This window comes from Ostrea edulis, chromosome 7 (genome assembly GCF_947568905.1).
Source record: "Ostrea edulis chromosome 7, xbOstEdul1.1, whole genome shotgun sequence".
Lineage (NCBI taxonomy): Eukaryota > Metazoa > Mollusca > Bivalvia > Ostreida > Ostreidae > Ostrea > Ostrea edulis.
In genome coordinates, this window is record NC_079170.1 from 50,410,376 (window position 1) to 50,431,734 (window position 21,359).

At 37.1% G+C, this 21,359-nt stretch overlaps 1 protein-coding gene across 1 annotated transcript in view; it reads left to right on the forward strand.

The window, feature by feature from the left end:
• The window catches only part of LOC125653146 (uncharacterized), a 120,462-nt gene that overhangs the window by 90,047 nt on the left and 9,056 nt on the right, over positions 1-21,359 (forward strand). Inside the window, exons 8-11 of the mRNA XM_056145741.1 lie at positions 16,461-16,592; positions 17,494-17,625; positions 18,250-18,570; positions 20,212-20,353. Of these exons, the coding sequence (XP_056001716.1) occupies positions 16,461-16,592; positions 17,494-17,625; positions 18,250-18,570; positions 20,212-20,353 (727 nt within the window). The remainder of the gene's footprint in view (positions 1-16,460; positions 16,593-17,493; positions 17,626-18,249; positions 18,571-20,211; positions 20,354-21,359) is intronic.

The following is a 21,359-nucleotide window of genomic DNA, read 5'->3' on the forward strand; positions in this document are numbered from 1 at the left end:
TAAAAAGTTTAATTTGGTTGAACATGTTTTGTGATGACACCGTGACAGATCTTGAAAGAAGTAATAAGTCGAAAACTGTCCAATACATGTATGTCAGATATCCGGAGCTGTTCTGGGAAGTTCCTTATAACATTAAAGTTAAAACATTTTACCGAAATTAAGCTGTACACTACCTGAAACCGCCCAAGATATAATGTCACTGAATACAGTATACATGTAGCAGTTTTTCTATTTGGTCATTCATATAGTGCAATATGATTTCGATTATTGCGTTTGACGAGAAGAAACGACGTGTATTCATAAATTTGCCCTTAAATTGTAGCACTGAACAAAAACTACCATTATAAACACATTCACAATATTGAGTTTCAAATTTTGCAATCAAGAACGACCGTTCATTTTGTCTTTGTACAACTGTTCGGCATGACGGAATACAATTACATTCGTAAACTCATTATCTAATTTTCAATACGGAGAGTCATCATTTATGTTGCATACATGTAAGCAACATTTAATTTGGAGCTCCAAGTGACTTCCTAATAATCAAGTTTTATTTACTGTATATGATATCAATAGATATAACATTAATAATGCACGCAATTTAAAAAAAATGTTCTTAAATTCATTTGAATTAAAAGACATTGTGCATTCAATTCATGTGCGCAACAATTTAAACACGCATTTAAAAAGTCCTTTCTCTATGTATATTATTTAAATTAATTGTGATTTCCCGCGCTTTAACGGGATTTCATCTAGTAAATTGAAATAAAAAGACCTCTAAATTAGCACGTTCATTACTTGAAATCGGTATCCAAATTTGAGAAATAAAAGGTGTTCACAGACACTTAACCTACCACTGATTTCACCACAAAATGTGAGGGTGGGTGGGTGAGGGGGGTGTTATATCGTACATGTCTTTTACAAGAATTTCTTCAATCGTAGAATAGTTCTCTTCAATACTTTATCAATTTTAGTAGTATTTCTTCTACTTATAAATTCGAATCAGTAGGAGTGGGGAGATGTCATTAGGCTGGTATATTAATTACTTTTCCCATAGCAAATAATGACATTGTATAATTATACTAGAAAACAATTCATTTTGACAAAAAATGGCACAATACATTAAACACACTTTCCTAAACTCTTCTTGTATCGAAATACATGGCCACATAATTTATTCTTAAATCTAAGTTCTTGCAAAATTTTACGATACTTAAAGTGTCCCGGAAGTCAAATATACATTTTGGTTTATCTTATGTATTTTTAAAAATAAATACCGATAGTAAAATTCTTTCAGTTACTTTTTTAATCAATAAACGATATAATGGGCAAAAACAACCTTTATCGTAAATTCACACCTTTACGATACCGAAAACGAGACTGAAAATGTAATACCGGATCTGACGTCACAACCCATCATTGGCGGTTTCTTCATAACAAGACGAGAGTATAAGAGAAGAAAATATTCGAAGAGAAATGGCAAGTAAGACTAAGGGACGCATGTGTGTAGTTGCAGGATGCAACAACAGGCCCTCGGACACCGTTTCCGTCCACGAAGGACTAGCGACAGAGAGCAGCATGGACTCGATTTGTGAGACTGACCCGTGCAGACTGGACATGATCGTCCTAGTATACTGTTGTTTGTAGTGCGCATTTCACGAACGAATGTTTCGAGGCTCAGTTTTCACTGATGAGAGAATTTGTAATTCCTGCGAAAAAACGCCTCTGCCTGGTGCGATTCTATCGCTTTATCCTAAGAGGAAAGTGGACAACCTCAACCTTGCCCTCCTCTCTTCGCCCGAGCCTAAACCCAAGCGCCAGGCTGCCGTCAAGCTGGAGAAAATAGGGTAGGTCGTGTGTAACTTTTATTATGAAGATTCCATCGGTAAGAAAGTTGATAATTTTTATTGTAGTTTGTGACGTTGATTAGTTTTTTTTTCACTTTATAAGTTACAATACACGTACCATATAACGAGTTTCTTACATACCCCATCTGATCAGGATCCTGGATTAGATTGCCGTTTAAACATATTCTGTCATATAGATCCACTGACCTATCTTAGTAATGTGATCAAGAACTTTTCATAATTTAAATATACGTAGACTTCTATTAATCTTTTAGAGGGCAATATTATTTTTCCAACACGATTAAATGTTAACATTGCAAAGATACCAATTCTGATCAATCAAGTGAAGGCTGAGGGGTGTAGAGTGGGTGGCCTGTAACCCCTGTTATAACTCCTACATGTACATCCTTTGGATTTATACGTTAATGAAAATTAAATTATTTCCAAAAATGACATATGATGGAAACCCCTCTTCACTAATTTAATTTACACAAATCATGGGCAGATCCAGGAATTTTGGAAAGGGAGGGGTTATACCATTATTAAATTTTAGTTGTTAAAGGGGGGGGGGGGGGGGGTTCCACCATCTATATGTGTGGGTGTTTTTTAGCAAATTTTCTGAGGAAAGGGGAGGGTTCCAACCTTCGGGATACCCCCCCCCCCCCTCTTGATGATCAGGATCTTCCCACTGCAAATTAATTCAATATTTACATGGGGACATTTTATTTCAAAATAATAATATAATTACAATAAATACATTATAAAGCACTATCGTAACACTTATTTTATCCTTTTTTATTGGGAAAGGTTGATGATTACTGCTCTACATTTTAATGAGAATTCCTCAAGACTGCATGTCATAACGAAGGAGGGGGACCAACAATTTAAAATCAGCTTCCCGAAGTTCAAGCGTGGGGAATGCAGTGTTCGTAGGAAGCCTGTTGATCCAACATTTAGTAAGAATGTACTTCTAAAGATAATCCACTATCATAATTCATATCAAAATTAATTGGCATGGCATTTTTACTATTTTTGCATTTGTCACTTTTCTTTCAATCAAGTTTAAAACAGCAATAATGAGATTTTTTTATTATTTATCAAAATACAATACATATAGTAAAGAGCAATTTATTTATAAGAATATAAAGCATACATAAAATTTTAAATAGTGTCCATTTATTCCAGCCCATCAGTCCTGATGAAGGAGACTTATTTGGCCTTTCAAGGGTCATCAGAACCATTACCATGCTCATTGCCACCTCCAATGTGCAGTGAATTTTTCCATCCTGACAAAGAAGAAGCGGTTCTACATTTTACATCGAGGTTCAGTCGGAAGGAGACATCCATGTGAATGTGAACAAAACGTAATACTAGCTCTTTGGACATTCTAGCAAAGCAGATAAAAATATGTTGGTCATACAGATGTGCTCTATTTTAATCTTGTTTAAAAATGCTAAATCATTGTGAACACCTTTATCTTTGGTTTTGTTTAAATCTGAACCAAAGTCATATAGAGAAGTAGGTTGTGAAAACAAATTTTGTTATTTTTTACAAATAAAAAAAGACTGGGAACAACCATGATATAGGGTCTGACCGTTGGGTAACAATCTGTTTGGTCTTGCATACAACAGTGCATTTTTGCAAATAATTTATAGAATGAAATATTAGCATAGTATATGTAGTATTAGTTTAGTATATATAAATAGTTATAAGAGTTAAAAAAAAATGATAAAACTTTTTTTTTAATGGGAACATGAAAACAGGGTCCTCGTCCCGTTCCTGGGTGCAGAAACATTTTATTTAAAATATTGTTTGTGTAGCTGATGCTTTCTAGAAAATTGATATTTTGTAGTATTCTGTTTTGCCAGTATTTATTTATAATCATATTTTTTACTACCATTATGTTCATAAATGTATTATTTTTGGACCATTTCTGTTAGAATGTTGTGCTTGAATTTTTTTGTATGCATCATGTATGAATTGTACATTTGTTTAAAAAAAGTTGCTTCAACTAAATCATACCATCACTCAGGTGCATTGAATCCTTGATACTCCTCAGAGGCAAAGGAATTCGTCACAGCACATGAAGGTAGAGGGACTCACATCTTGTGCCCTAGGTATCCTTAGTACCATCAAACAAATTGCCTGTGTGTTGTGTATCTGTTACGCCTGTAATTCCAGGAAATGTTTGGAATTATTCACTAATGTAATGATAAACTAGCAATCGGACCATTGGGGTCATGTGAATTTTGTATTGATTAAATCAATAAAAAAAATTGACTTTCTCTTCAATTGTTGCCCTCATTTCTCCATACTGGGATCAGTATTGGTATTATGCCGTCTCGAGCTCATGTACATCTAAACACACTGATGAAAACCCAGGGTGTTCAGTAAAGCAGGCCAGTTCCTTGTTGAATGACTCCCCTCTTCTCATCAACCCTTGGCAATTCGGTGCAGCATACACTTTCCTTGGCAGCTGACATATCGGAATAGAATCCACATTGACACCTAAAATGATTTGTAAACCATGTGAATTTGTGAAAGAATAGAGAACTCAATAATGGGGAAAAGATAAGACAATTCTCCTCTAGATGATAATTTTTTAAAAATTGTAAGTACAATTATAACAGTATAAAGGGGGTGTCACATGAGAGGATAGAAAAATCAATGTTATTTTTCAACTCTTTCCCAATGAAGTAATGAGCGAAAATACACAACAGGAACAAATAATCTTGTCTGTAATAATAGTAGACCTATTGATAATTGAGGGTATATACCATACCACTCCCTAATTACTAAGGGGTGGTATGGTACACACCAGTGCGACCACTAACATTGTTATTACAGACAAAATTACAGATTCCTGTGAATACGACGCGGACAGGCGTAATATGGTCATTAGACATCTGTAATTCTATCATTAATGTAATTAAAAATGATGTACAGTTAAAAATGATTGATCAATTTCGTATTTCCCAAAATTTATTTTATAAACAAACAGTCTAACGGCGCCTTACCATTCCGTGCTTCCGAAGCGATGTTCAAGTTGTTCACGTTCAGCATTCTCCCCATTTAACTCGTCAAAATAGTCAGAATCCGTTGAACCTGGCTCATATTGGTAAGGGACGATGTCTATACGTACTCGTTACGATAATCTTCAAAGGAAGACGCTTCAAATGATATGTGCAGGTCGATTTCGTCCACAGAAACGGAGGTATCGTTCGCATTTGCCATACTGGCCTGTTTGAGACTGATGGGTTGTGACGTCACACGTCATTTTGGCTAAATATAGTAAAACCGGAAGTTCAGTTGATTGATTTCGGGCAGGTGCAAAAATAGCTAACTTTGACGGTGAATATCTCGGTATTGAATGCACGCACGATCATAATTTTTTTCCCTTATATTTTTAAATGAATTTCTGAACCAATTTACCATTTTTGCACCCATGACTTCCGGGGCTCTTTAATATAATGCTCCAGTTTGACGTGTTACGACCGTGTGCAGCTTGAAGGATACACCGCTTGTTAAACACTATTGATTGTCTGTCTTTTATTTATAGAATGCCTCAATCATTATGCGAAATGTAGTGCAAAAGTATTGGCATTTAAAATTATTATAGTCGGAAGTTTTACATATTATACCGTGTATTATTCTTTGGGAGATCTTTGTAACACATGCTGTATTTTTTTTCAAATCCGTACGCTCTCTCCGTTGCGTGCTTTAAACTAGTTCATAATCCGTTCATAGTCAATATGAACGGATTGTGTCGCGTGCTGAAATTGGTTGGATCATAAAGGAAAATGCGATTTGTAATATAAATATTTGATTTTAGATCGTCATTCGGCCATTTATGCAGAAATCAAGTGACAGTCACGTGTCCTATTTTGTAAGGAAAAGTTAACAACTTTGAAGACTAATTAATCTGGTTTAAAGTAATTTTGTACAAATGCAAGGTGAAGATAACGAACAGTGATCAATCTCATAACTCCTAAAAGCAATTCAGAATAGATAGTTGGGCAAACACGGACCCCTGGACACACCAGAGGTGGGATCAGGTGCCTAGGAGGAGTAAGCATCCCCTGTTGACCGGTCACACCCGCCGTGAGCCCTATATCTTGATCAGGTAAACGGAGTTATCCGCACTCAAAATCAGTGTGCCAAGAACGGCTTAACAATCGATATGAAACACGTCAGACAGCATTTGACCCAATGCGAGGTTGTATTGACGAACTAGATCGTTATAACGACCATAGAATTTGCGAAATGCTGACAAACTCAATCCTCCCAGCATGTGCCTTTCCGCACAAGCGGAAGTTCCTCTGGGCCCCCATGTCACCAGTACATCTCTCAGGATCAGTCGGGTGTTGGTGCGTCACATCTGTAAATGTTTCAGAGGAGTGATGTGCCCGTAGGGCATAAGGGTAATATAGGCAGGGGTGTGTTGTACGGTCCCTTATCAGTCATACAGGTGATGAGACATAATAGCTGGTCAAAATCGAGATATCCACTGATAAGGCATATCAATACAGAAGACTGTAGGGTAGGTTGTCCCAAGTTGTTTTCTAATCAGTGTGTGTCTGTTGTGCGTCTCAAGGGGGGGGGGGGGGGGCACAAAATAGGTCGGAGCAAGTGCTCCGTAAAACCCTGGATAGCTCCGAAGCAGCAGGGTCGGCAATTGTAAGTACATGTCCCGAGGTTAGGGTGCCAGTGAGACAGAGTGGTTGTGTGTCGGGGTAGGCAGTGGAGGTTTGTGGTCCACAGGTCTGGTTGTTCAGAGGGCCTGGAATGGTTTAAGGGTCAGGGACACGGGGCGACACAGATTGAGGTACTACCAGGCACAGGTGAGAAGTCTTGTGGTTGGCCAGGAACTTGCAGTTAACCCATTCCATCCATGACCTGGAGCTTTGTCAGGGGGGGGGGGGGGGGGGCTCTCAGTCTGAAAGGGCACATTACTATCCCACCAAATTGGACGGAGATGCAACCCCTGCATCAGCGGGACCACCTTCTGCAAATTTTAACATTATCTGGAAAAGTGGTAATTTCCCATCATTCTGGTCACCAGCTACAATTATTCCTATTCCAAAACAGGGAAAGGATCACTCAGATCCTAATAATTATGGATCAGTAGACTTAACAAGCTGTGTATGTACAACCGTGGAACGGATGATAAATGAACGCTTGGTATGGTTTCTTGAAACTAATAACATACGCTTGGTTTGCTTTCCTGAAACTAACATTCTAACTGATATACAATGTGGTTTCAGGAAAAATCGAAGCACAATCGACCAGTTAGTAAGACTTGAAACCTATATCCGAGATGCCTTTGTTAACAAAGAGTATGTCGTCTCTATATTTTTTGATTTAGAAAAAACATACGATACCACATGGAAATACGATATCTTAAAAGATCTTCATAATATAGGCTTTAAAGGGCATTTACAAAACTTCATCAAGATTTTTTTAAGTGATAGACATTTCAATGTTTGCTTAGGATCTTCACTTTCAGACAAATTCGAACAAGAAATGGGCGTACCACAAGGAAGTGTTTTATCGGTTACATTATTTAGTCTAAAAATAAACAGTCTAGCTGATGTTCTTAAAAACGGCTTCCATGGAAGTTTATATGTCGATGACTTTGTTTTCTGTTATCAATCTAAAAACATGAACTCCATTGAGCGAAAACTACAGTTATGTCTAAACAAAATCCAAAATTGGGCTGATGTAAATGGTTTTAAATTTTCCAAAACTAAAACTGCATGCATGCATTTCTGTTCTAAACGGAAACACCGATGATCCTCAATTGCAATTAGATGGTACTCCAATTAAAGTTGTAAAAAAGTTTAAGTTCTTAGGTGTCGTTTTTTGATAATAAACGTTCTTTTATTCCTCATATAGCAATGCTCAATAAGAAATGTACAAAAGTTCTTGATATAATTAAAGTTGTTGCAAACATAGACTGGGGAACAGATAAAAATACTCTTCTACATTTGTATCTCTTTCTAATCCGGTCTAAACTAGACTACGGCTGTATAGTATACCGGTATGGTGCTGCAAGAACATCCTATGTCAAGCCCTCGATGCAATTAAGTCCATTAAGGACTTAGACTATGCACAGGAGCTTTCCGAACCTCTCCTGTAGATAGTTTATATGTTGAGGCCAACGAACCACCCCTCGATCTACGTAGAATAAAACTTAGCTTACAATATATTAAATTAAAAGCTAACATTGACAATCCTGCATTTAACTGCGTTTTCCATCCGCAGTTTGAACATTTATATCATAATGACAAAAACAAGAAGTGTATAAAATCAATCGGTCTACAAGTTAAAAAATATACATGATTCTAACTTACCTTTGGACATCGTAAAACCCTCATCACTTTCTGAAATACCACCATGGAAACTACTAAAACCCAAAGTTGACACATCACTTTCTGAGTATAAAAAAATCTAAAACAAATTCCGTTATTCTCAAGAAAATATCATCTAAAATAAAACAATTCAAACATACTACAATTGATATTTATACAGATGGTTCAAAAGACCAAAATAAAGTCAATGCTGCTGCAGTAATCACAAACGACGTTTTCTCTGCACGACTTCCGAATGAAGCAACAATTTATACCGCCGAAGCAAAGGCTATTCAGCTTGCATTTGAATACATTAAAATTTCCAATGACAAACATTTTACTACATTCACAGACTGCCTATCAAGTCTTCAGTCAATAAACAACATGAATATTGATCATCCATAAATTTTAGATATCTTACACCGGTACTATCTGATAACTAAACAAGGTAAAATAGTTGAATTCTGCTGGATTCCAGTTCACATTGGTATCCATGCCAACACCAAAGCGGAAACAGTGCACTTCAAAATGAGATTGTACACTTCGAAATTCCCTGTACACTGATTTTTTAAATATTTCATAAAACTCTATGTAAATTCTATTTGGCAAATCTATTGGGATTTCTGTGATACAAGTAAACTTTATTCTATTCAAAACAAAGTAAACAAACTGTAACATTGTAATGAAACGCCAAGACGAAGTGATTATTTCGATAATACGCATAGAACATGCATATCCTGTGACTGTCCATTAACTATACATCACATTCGTTTAGAATGTAGTGATTTAACGCCCATACGAAATATACTTTTTATTGTCCTCCACCGCAACGCGGAAGGGGACATAGAAATACCGGTGTCCGTGCGTCCCACTTTGTGGACGCAACTCCTCAGAAACCGCTCAACGGATTTTGTTCATATTAAGTAAGATTGTTAGTCACCATGTGTAGTTTGTCATATTTCACTGCCATTTGATTCGACAATTTTAACAGGAGTTATGGGACTTTGTTGAATTGTACATGCTTTGTGGACGCAACTCCTCCTAACTGCTCACCTGATTTCATTCAAATTTTGTAGGATTGTTAGTCACCATATGTAGTTGATCATATTGCGCCGTCATTTTGATTTGACAAATTTTAAAGGAGGTATGAGACTTTTGTGCTTCAACTTTTTTTGCGGCGGTTGGGGACATGGCTACGTGTAGCAATCTTGTTAATGTGCAATCAATGAAAAAACTTTTTTCAAATATCAACAATCATTATCAGGGGCGGATCCAGGAATTGCGGTTAGGGGGCGCCACTTTATGAGGCAATGGGTCCAGGGTGAACCCTCGTTGGGGTCCAGGGGACGAAGCCCCCGGAAGCTCCTGGATTTTACAGATTTTATGGGGCTTGAAATATATTTCCTATTTAGTCATTTGTACTATTTTCTATCATTGTAATAAGGTGAAATTATTAAAATGACCCAAATTTTAAGGGGTTTTGGAAAAAATTAACTTCTCCTAATAAAGTAATTCAAGGAATCAAGATTTTGTCATTTATTTCTCCGGGAATGGAAGAAATTATTGCTTCTTTTATCGTGTAGTACATTTTCCTAAACAAGATACCGCGATTTACCTTAAATTTGAAAATTTTAGGGGGGGGGGGAGCGGCTGCGCCCCCTCTAAATCCGCCACTGATTATATATTATATATACAAGATTTACAAGAATACGAGTTTTAAAGAAAAACTTGAAAACTTTTATAATATAACTATTTATATACACGAATTGATTTTTAAACCTGTTTATGTATTTTTAACCTTTATGTCCATCGGATGGGACGTTATTAAGGGTGCCCTGTGTCAAGGATCACAACCCCCTTGGCACACACAAGATCGTTTCCGTGATGTTCGAAAAAGAATAGGTTCACTGGGGGCCGTCACTCACAACCAAACATCATTAAATTAGTTAACCGCGTAAAATGGCTGAAATTTTGCCAAAACGTCGTGAAACATCAATCAATTACTCCTGATGCGTCTGTCCACGATGATAACTGTCCTGTGGCGAAGTTCATAACCGTATGTGACTGTGATGTGACTTTTCTGTTCCTTGATTTTCTCTGATGCGTTGTGTGACTGTGACTTTCTGTAACTTTTTGGACTGCTAAAGTGCTATGATTTTATAGAGTAAAGTTTATTAGATTGATTGTCAATCATGGTGTAATTCATTCATTCATTTGTGATTGATTGATTTAATGTTTTCCGCCACACTCAACAATTTTTCAGTTATCTGGTGGCGCCCAGTTTTATTGGTGGGAGAGAGAACCCAGATACAATGTACCTCGAAAGAGACCACCGACCTACCGAAAGTAAACTGGGAAACTTTCTCACTTATCGGCGCGAGCGGGATTCGAACCCACGCCGACAGAGGCCGTGTGATTTTGAGCGCAATGCTCTAACCACTCGGCCACGGATGCCATTTGTTTGTGAGATTGTATGTATCTGTTGTAAGCTACAGTGATGGTGGTTAAACTAATCGGAATTGGGACACAAGAGGCCCACAGGCCTTATCGGTCACCTGAGTACTAGTGAAAAAGTATCACTACTCCCAAGGGCTATGAAATCTACAATAGACTTCCTGTTCTGAATATCTATGCTAAATTCTAATGTTCAGTAACAGTATAAAACAAGATGTGTTCTTAAAACTTCACTGCCCTCAAAAGTGCATACATATACTGATGAAAGGCTTTACATAAAATAATAGGTGTATTAACATCAAAATATACGACTAATTTGGACCCATCCTATAGAGTCAAAACCCCGGATTGTGAAATTCACCATTTTTTGTACATCCTTTTCTGTTATTCCTAAGTATGCATTTAGATTTTTGTCCCCCACCGCAACGCGGAAGGGGACATAGAAATACCGGTGTCCGTCCGTCTGTTCGTCCGTCCAACTTCACTTTGTGGACGCAACTCCTCAGAAACCGCTCAACGGATTTTGTTCATAATTTGTAGGATTGTTAGTCACCATGTGTAGTTGATAATATTATGCCGCAATTTTGATTCGACAATTTTGACAGGAGTTATGAGACTTTGTTGAATTTGTACATGCTACACTATAGGAACACTTTGTGGACGCAACTCCTCAGAAACCGCTCAACGGATTTTGTTCATAATTTGTAGGATTGTTAGTCACCATGTGTAGTTGATCATATTGTGCCACCATTTTGATTCGACAAATTTTATAGGAGTTATGTGACTTTGTTGAATTTGTACATGCTACACTATAGGAACACTTTGTGGACGCAACTCCTCCGAAACCGCTCAACGGATTTCATTCAAATAGTCACCATATGTAGTTGATCATATTGTGCCATCATTTTAATTCAACAATTTTTTACAGGAGTTATGAAACTTTGTTGAATTTGTACATGCTACACTATAGAAACACTTTGTGGACGCAACTCCTCCAAAACTGCTCAATGGATTTTCTTTAATTTTTGTAGGATTGTTAGTCACCATATGTAGTTGATCATATTGCGCCGTCATTTCGATTCGACAAATTTTATAGGAGGTATGGGACTTTTGTGCTTCACCTTTTTTTGCGGCGGTGGGGGTGGGGGGGGGGCATGGCTATGTGTAGCAATCTTGTATACACTATCAATAAATTTACACATAAAAACTATTTACCAAGTTTGACCCCACTCTGGGGTCAGAACGCCTACTATGGGGATCATGAAATTTACAATTTGGGGTAGAGGACTTCCTGCTTGTCCCCCTTGTTCCAAAGATGCTTCATACCCAATTTCAAAAGAATTGGAATTATTGTTATCAAGAAGTTAGAAATGTCTATTGTTCACTGACCATTTTGGCCCCATCCTGATACATGTACCAAAACCCCTACCCATGGAATCATCAAATTTACAATTTTGGTGAAGGACGACCTGTTCATTCTAAATATCTACATGTATTTAGTTTCAATTTACTATCAATAGCACTACAGATGTAAATAAGTGTTTAAAACATAAACACTATATACCTAGATCGGCCCCGCCCTGGGGGTCAGAACTCCTACCCCGGGGATCATGAAATTTACAATTTTGGTATAGGCCTTCCTGCTCTACATCGCTATGCATCTAGTTTTTCTTGATATTTGCGGTTTTTGAGAAGATTGTTGAAAAGTTGTCAATTTGGGGAAGTTTTTGTCCCGCCCCTAGGGCCCAGGGGTGGTGGGGTCTTGAAATTTACAATTTATGTCCCCCTTGTCCCAAAGATGCTTCATACCAAATTTGAAAAGAATTGGACTGGTAGTTATCAAGAAGTTAAAAATGTTCAATTTTTAACGCACGTCACACGACGACGGACGACAACCAATTGCAATAGGTCACCTGAATAAACGCAATTGACCTAAAAAAAAGGGGGGGATGTAGTGATTTTTTTGGGTGTGTGTGTGGATTTTAGGATTTTCGGTCGGGCTCGGAGTCCTCTGAGACTGCACGTGCAGTTCTCTCAATTTCTCTGGCTCTTTCCCGCGGACTCTCAAGGCGCAGCACTGTAGTAGGGCATTCGTTGGGTCTTTGTAAGTTGTCTTGTTCATCATTCAATATAAGTTTTATAAGTGTTTTTCGGGTGTTGGTTCATCTCAGAAAAGACTTTATATGCCAATATGTATGGTGAAATCAAATAAATGTTCAATAAAATTATGTATCGAGCGAAAAACCAAAACGTTACACAGGTACATGTACATGAATATATTTTGCGATTTATTAATCATTAATTCATGAAATTTTAAGCTGATGTTTCGATGGGACAGCCATGCGAGTATGATATTCAGTGTACGAGGAGTCCATTCTCGGGAGTCTGTGTGAATCGCAAGTGTGCATGTCCTGCTGGATATATAAACCACAACACTACATGTTATCCAGGTAACTGCACGGGGACATTACTACAGTAACATTCCTTTTATCTATTTTACAGAATATCAAACGTTTTGTCTGTCACAAATAATCTCCGGTCTACAGCTTTGCCATCCCTGATTACGAGGACTTTAATAATCAGTGTGTTCTTCCCCTTTTCCATTGTTCAACTTGTCTTGTACGATTGCATTGATGGAATGTCACCAAGGTCCAAAGGGTCTTTCTAATACGACTTGATTAAAAATCTAAGGCCGTGTGTCACGGTAGGCATTGGCAGATAAATTATCACTGCTATGTTCCTGTGGGGATCCGGGTTAGAATAGATCCTCAGTACCCTTTGCTTGCCGTAAGAGGCGACTAAATGGGGCGGTCCTTCGGATGAGACCGCAAAAACCGAAGTCCCGTGTCACAGCAGGTATGGCACGATAAAGATCCCTCCCTGCTCAATGGCCATCAGCACGGAGCATAGGTCTAAATTTTGCAGTCCTTCACCGGCAGTGGTGACGTCTCCATATGAGTAAAATAGTCTTGAGAGGGATGTAAAACAATAATCAATCAATCAATCACTGCTACGGCCGTAAGGACCGTGCAAAGGTAAAACATGGCACCTCACCTAAAGCTGGTGACGTATCTACATGAGTGAAAAAGTCGAGGGTAAGACGTAAACAACACACAAGCAAACAATACCCGGGCTAGATCTTCCCGTCATAAGATGGACTTCAGACTTAATGTCTCGTATTGGTCATGCTCTTCCAGAAATGTCAAGACCCCGACATGAATATGAAATGTTATAGAAATATGAAGCGACTCCAAACTTTGACATTTTGATGTTGCTAATTAGGAAATCGATGGGATAGAAGAGGTTGATTTGTAGAAAAATAAGAATAATATAAAAGTCAACAATTGCAATTATTGTATCGATATATATATATATATATTATAAGACAAGGTACTCGTCGGTGGAGCATGTGTTCTGCACAAGCAGTGTAAGAATGTGAACGATTTAGGAGTTTGCAAACACAGAAGATGTACCTGTCAGGAGGGATATATTTCCATTCAAGGAGATTGTTATGCAGGTAAACACGAACAATAATTTACTATAATAAAATAGTGATTCATTGTTATATTATAAAATTGAATGCGTTCAGAGATTTACTGGAAGTATAACACGTGTGATTTTAATTTATAATTATAGTTTTCTAACATCGTTTTGAATCCAAATTCGAGTAACTTTAATTTTTCAAAGATTGTTTTGGCTAATGAAGTAACGTTCTGTACGATCAAAGTTTATTTACTCCTATAAGCACTCCGACGCATGGGGGGGGGGGGGACTAACATGTTTTCAAACACTAGCTGGGACGATTCTGATTATTTGTTTTTGATTTGACCTATTGCTCTTGGTTTGCATCCGGCGTCGTTCGTTAACAATGGGACATTTTCACCTTCTTGATAACCACCCTTCCAAATCTTTTCTTTGGTGGGAATCCGGGTCAGTACCCCTTGCTTGTCGTAAGAGGCGACTAAATGGGGCGGTCCTTCGGATGAGACCGCAAAAACCGAGGTCCTGTGTCACAGCAGGTGTGGCACAATAAAGATCCCTCCCTGCTCAAAGGACGTAAGCACGTCTCGTCGTCATATGAGTGAAATATTCTCAAGAGGAACTTTAAACAATATACAATCAATCACTCTTTTCTTTGGTATGTAGCATCCTTATGACATGGGGGAAATAAATTATAAATTTCATGATCCTAGGCGTGGGGATTTTGGTACCAGTATGGCGTCAAAATGGTCATAGTAATTAAATGTGTCTATTAACAATTGGGCAATTCTTTTCAAATTAAGCATATAGCTTTTATGGGACAAGGGGACATAAATCGTAAATTTAAGGACTTTTGCCCTCCCGGGCCTTAGGGCGGGCAACAATTGCCAGAAATTAAGCACTTGTCAAAACTTGTCGTATAAGCGCACATCTGTAAAGAAAACTAAGCAAAGTCATGTACAACAGAAAGGCCTCTACCTATCCCTGGGGTAGAGGTTCTTGACTCCAGGGCGGGACTAAACTTGGCAATTGAGAGGTGCAACGATTTACCGTGATGCATCGAAAACCACGATTCTGTTAGCCAAATCGATTTACAACTGAATACATTCGGTTCGGATCAATATAATAGAATAGACTATGTACAAAATATCTATTTACTTCTTTTAACTTTTCAACGGCGCCTCTGATTGGTTAGAAAACGTCCGATCAACACTTCGGTCACTAAAACAAACAAGATGGAGGAGAATGATAACGATCTAGTGCTAAACGATCCTCCCAAGTCACTTGAACCCAAAGAGTGAAAGTATTTCGGTTTTAAATAGGTAGTAAATGATAAGAAAACATGTGAGTCTTGTTTTGAATATCCCCATTGATTTGCTGTAATCTTGTGATGAGTGTCATTGAGTGGTTGAAGAACTTCTTGAGTCAAACCAGCAGATAATGCTCCTAAATTGATTTGTATTTTTGATATAATATAAATCTAATTTCTCGAAATTTCTCGAAGTCTAAGTTACTTAATAATAGTTAAAGAAATTAATGTTAATATAATCTAGTCAAGGAGGTTCAAAATTTTTTCCTTTTTTGTTGAAAAATTTCATTATTGAAATTTTAATAAAATGTGACTTTCGTATTATGTGTAGTTTATGATTGTGATTGAAGGTAAATGTTGAATAACCAAGTTACTATTCAAATATTCGAATCGAAAATAACCGAATCGAATGGATAAAATCGAGTAGAATCGAAAAGTTTGGGAATCGTTGCTGCTCTACCTGGCATATAGTTTTTATGTGTAAAACATCTTAATACTTTTAACATATTCTTTAATGCTACTGAAATTAAATATCCATTTAGAAGAACAGATAGCCCTTTATCAAAGTTGTGAATTTCATGATCCTAAGGGTATGGGGTTTTGGTTTCAGGGTGGGGCCAAAATGATAATAGTGATTAACTATCTCTATCATTTGAAAGTCTTCTTTAATTTTGCTCCACAACAAATAACAAGAGGCCCATAGGCCACGTCACTCACCTGAGTCACGTTGTCCCATACCTAAAGATTTTCCCTATATATGCGCATGTAAAACTTTGATCCCTATTCTGGGCCCAACCTACCCCCGGGGTCATGATTTTTACAAAGTTGAATCTCTATATCGGGAAGCTTCCATGCTCCATTCAATATGCCGATGTGAAGAGGCTCTAGGTACTATTTGTATAACTAATTGATGAACTTTCTGTAAATGATTTTTATAGAAGTAAAACACATTCAATGTAAACGTTTTTACTGACAGGTATATCTTACAATTTATCAAACATACATTGATGGTATTTTAAGCTGATGTTCCGTTGGGTCAGGGATGCGAGTATGATACGCAGTGCACGAGGAGTCCATTCTCGGGAGTCTGTGTGAATCACACATGTGCATGTCCTGCTGGATATATCAACTATAACAATACATGTTATCCAGGTAACTGCAAGGGTACATTAATACATTCCTTTTATCTATTTTACAGAATATCAAACGTGTCACAATTCATTGACGTGAAAACATGCACAGTATACAGGATGAAAGACAGGAAATGTGTGTGCTTAATTGCCTGTCGCGAAAACTCTCCGGTCTGCAACTTAAACTTTAAAAGTCATAGATCCCGTGGAGATCCGGTTAATTCGAATAGGTCATCGGTACTCCTTGCTTGTCTGAAGAGGCGACTAAATGGGGCGGTCCTTCGGATGAGACCACAAAAACCGAGGTTCTGTGTCACAGCAGGTGTGGCACGGTAAAGATCCCTCCCTGCTCAAAGGCCATAAGCGCCGAGCATAGGTCTACATTTTGCAGCCCTTCACCGGCAGTGGTGACGTCTCCATGGGGGTGAACGATTCTCGAGAGTGATGTTAAACAATATACAATCAATCAAAAGTCATTGTATGTTTTTTTATGGTTTAAGTACATGTTGGTCTTGTATTGATAACATGTCACCTATAAACATGTAGATACCATATAGTCGTTGAAAGCATTCCCGGACTAAAGCTTCCCATTACTTCAAGGGACTTCATAGTTTAAGTCTGATAGTGACCCTGGTAATTATAATGCTGTGTCCTGGTCTTACAGAAATGCCATGTAATACAGACATTAAGGTCAAATTTAACGACCAATAGAGAATTTCAAAATCATTACAGGAATATGAAATGACTCTACCTTATGTAAATATGTATCCCTGACCTTAAACATTCAAACGTTGCGATGCCATTACCATCTGAGCTATATAATGTTAGTTATGAAATATGGATAGAGTTGACGTTGTTTTGGGTTAGGGGGATTGATTTGTAAGTTCAATGATTATAATTGTTTTTATCGTATTATACATTAGACAATATACTCGTCGGTGGAGCGTGTGATTTGGACAAGCAGTGTACAGGTACAGAACATTCAGGAGTTTGTAAGAACAGGAGATGTACCTGTCAGGAGGGATATGTGTCCATTGAAGGAGATTGTTATAGAGGTAAACACGTATCTAAATGCACAACCCTGTCTTAAATTTATATTAGATTATCGTACAACGTAGTAATGCATTTATGCCTGAATTCACTATTGAAAAAAAACCTTCAATGTTTGTTTAAATGAAAGAAAAATCAAGAAATTATATATATAAAAAACATTGATTTATCATATTGTTATGAAATTTGATAACTTCAGCGAAAATTTGATACTCTTTAGCGATTTACTAAAAGTAGAACATATAATACTTTAATGAACTTTGATACTTGATTGATTATATTACTTTAAAGTCTATTATAATTATTACATGTATATGTAACATATCTAACCTGTTTCTAAGGTTTTCAAGACGTGTATTTTAAAAGTTGAATTCCATTGTATCTACTGGAGATGATGTCTATGCGTTGATTTTTTTTTTAGGAAGCATGATATTAATTTTACTTTTGGTATATTCGTGATGTACCATGCGTATATTTACATGTCATACATTTAACTTACTGCTACCTGCGAAAAGGTGGGACATGTCGCATAATTACATGATTACAAGCCTGAAAAAATATTGACATAAATTTTAATGTCAATAAGATTTTTTAAATTATTTTAAATCATTTTTACTACCACCGTTTAGGAAACCTATCATTAAATGAGCCATGTAAGTTAAATGAGCAGTGTTCCGCCTCGCCTTATGCAGTCTGTCGGAATACAACCTGTACGTGTGAGGATGGATTTACTGTCGTGGATACAACGTCTTGTGTATATCGTATGTACTGTATCACATTTCTTTTCTTATCTAATCATGTGTTCCTCGACAAATTCACTAACTTCTCAAACAATAACAATCTGCATGAGCTAATATTCAATACATCTTCTTTTCAATCTCGATGTTCTACACTTACAATAATTGGACTGAAAGAAATTGTTCCTGCGAGGTCATTGGAGCAATCACAGGGTAATTTATTTTTATTGTTCATTATTTTTCTTGCACATGATATATCTGATAATATCATTTTCTAAGTGTTTGAATTTAACAAGGTACTTCCTCTGATCAAGTTTGAGTTTACATGTTTTATCGCATTCATGCTAATATGATTACTTATGTACTTATTAGCTTTGTCCAAGTTCAGCATTTAATACTTTGTACATGTTTGGCATGCATCGTCATCCCCCACCCCATTTCAAACAAAATTACGCATAATGCAATCTTCATCATTTCCATTTACAGCGAAGCCCTTGGGGATCCGGGTTAGAATAGGTCATCAATGCCCCTTGCTTGTCGTAAGAGGCGAATAAATGGGGCGGTCCTTCGAATGAGACCGCAATAATCGAGGTCCCGTGTCACAGCAGTTGGCACGATAAAAAAAATCCCTCCCTGCTCAGAGGCCGTAAGCGCCGAGCATATTCCTAAAGTTTGCAGCCCTTCACCGACAATGGTGACGTTTCCATGTGAGTGAAAAATTCCCGAGAGGAACGTTAAACACTATTCATTCATTCATTCAATCAATCAATCATTTACACCGATTGCCCAATTCTTGGGAGCTTCTAATGAAAACAAATCTCGTGATATATGCCTAGCATCAGTATTTGCATGTAGATCTGTATGCCACTATATTCGTGGCCAGTAATAAATGAAAGCTTTCTTGCGCCTAACGGGTATTGCATCGCTGAAAGACGCACTCCAGACAAAGACCATTCATGCAATGTAGTACATGTATCATGTTGCAATATTACTAACTACAATACATAAGATTTAGCTTCGTGTATGTTTCCGCGCTGTGGGTACCGTACATGTTTATCTAAATGATGAACCAGAAGAAATTACCTATTTCAATTGAGACAAATTGTTACGGACATGTCACGAGTGTAGAGGAAATGCAGGGAGAGATGATCATTTTGGCAAGTACTTCAATACTGCATTCAGGTAAGTGTGTTTACACGTACTAAATACGAAAGAAGACAAACATTCTGGGGGTAAATTACAAAGTTTCTTATTTTGGTCAAAAAGATCAAATAGGGTGTTACATATCAAATTCAATCTCCACGAACCTCACAGAAACCAATTTTATGCAAAGAACTGCCACCTTGTAAACTGGGTCAACTGTGGTAATTAGAAATCTATATGGAAAGTTTTAATCATATGTCGATTCCTTTAGAAAAACAAAATAAAAAAAAACACATGCCAAAAACGATGTAAAAGGATTAAAGTATTGTAAGATTTGGTCAACTACAACGAAAATTAAACTTTGTATATCATTAAAAAGCAATCAAGCTTCCTACCACTACGATACAATATTATGCGGAAAATGAATTTCCCAAGGAGCATAACTACAGTAAAAGTGGTTCACCCATGACGAAACTCAAGCTTGATCAGTAGTTGTGTATTGGTAAGTTACACAGCAAATTCCGTACCAATAAATTTGTATAACAGAAAGGTGCACGAGAGGACGTCCTGAATGATATCCTTTAGTTTGACTGATAGAGGGTTAATTATAAGGATGAGCTGTTAGTGTGATATAGAGACTAAAAAACAAACTATAATACGACAGTACTCGTAGTTAAATGGTATCATAATATGTACATGTACTTGATAAAGCTGATGGGAATGGACCTGTATCTATCGTGGGGGCATTGATTGGAGGACTTCTTGGTGGTGTCCTAATAACAACAATCATAGTGTACATCATATCCAGAAGATCCAGTACTAAAGTGAAGAAACGGCAAGTGACAATAATATAGCCCACAGAAGGCATTAATTTATCTGTAGTTTAATCTTTCTGAAATTATGTCCCACTTTCAAAGAACAAGAAGTTATGTTAATCTGTTTGTGTGGGTTTTATCTCACCTGAGTTATAAGCTTAAGTGAGGTTTTTTTTATCACCTGTTGTCCGGCGTCCGTCTGTTTCTTTGTCCATCTATCTGTCTGCCCCCTTGTATGTAAACTTTACACATTTTCAACTTCATAACCACAGGGTCAATTTCAAACAAAGTTGCCATAAAGCATCCTTAACGGTATTCAAAATTGATCCAATAATTAAGAAATAGTGAAATTATGATGGCATCATTCAAAAATCTTTTCAAAAATCACTGGACAAGAAAAGACAAAACTTGTATGAAAGCTTCCTTAATAAATTGCGATTCATAATTGCCAATGGGGGTAGGATGGGTCCACAATAGGGGATAAAAGTTTTACATGGGGATATATAGTAAAAAGTCTTAAAATCTTCTTATGAACAGATAGGTTATGAATAGCCATGTGTATAGGCAAGTATCCCAAGGTAGAGTGAATTAAAAGTTGTTAAAATCAATGAGCCCAGAGATTGGGTGGGACCACAATATAGTATTCAAATTTTACAGGGAAATCATCTTTAAAAATCTTCATCTCAAGAACAGCAACTTCATGACAAGTCATATAAAAAGGCAAGCATCCTATGGTACATGTAATGCAGATTCAAGTTTGTTCAAACCATGGCCGATGGCACAAATGGGGAATCCTTTATTCGAAAAAAATCTTTGAAATATTTATTCTCTAGATCAACAGAGCGATGATTTGTCATATCAATAATTATAAGTGACCATTCTGAGTTGATGGAGTTGCAAATTTCTAGGGCTGAAACAATACACCCCTTTTGCGATACGATACATATTGCAATATTTATGCAGCGATTCAATACTTTCAATATGATACAATTTAAAGAAGAAATCAATAACATTGAAGAAAAATTTAATTACTAAGTTTCACAA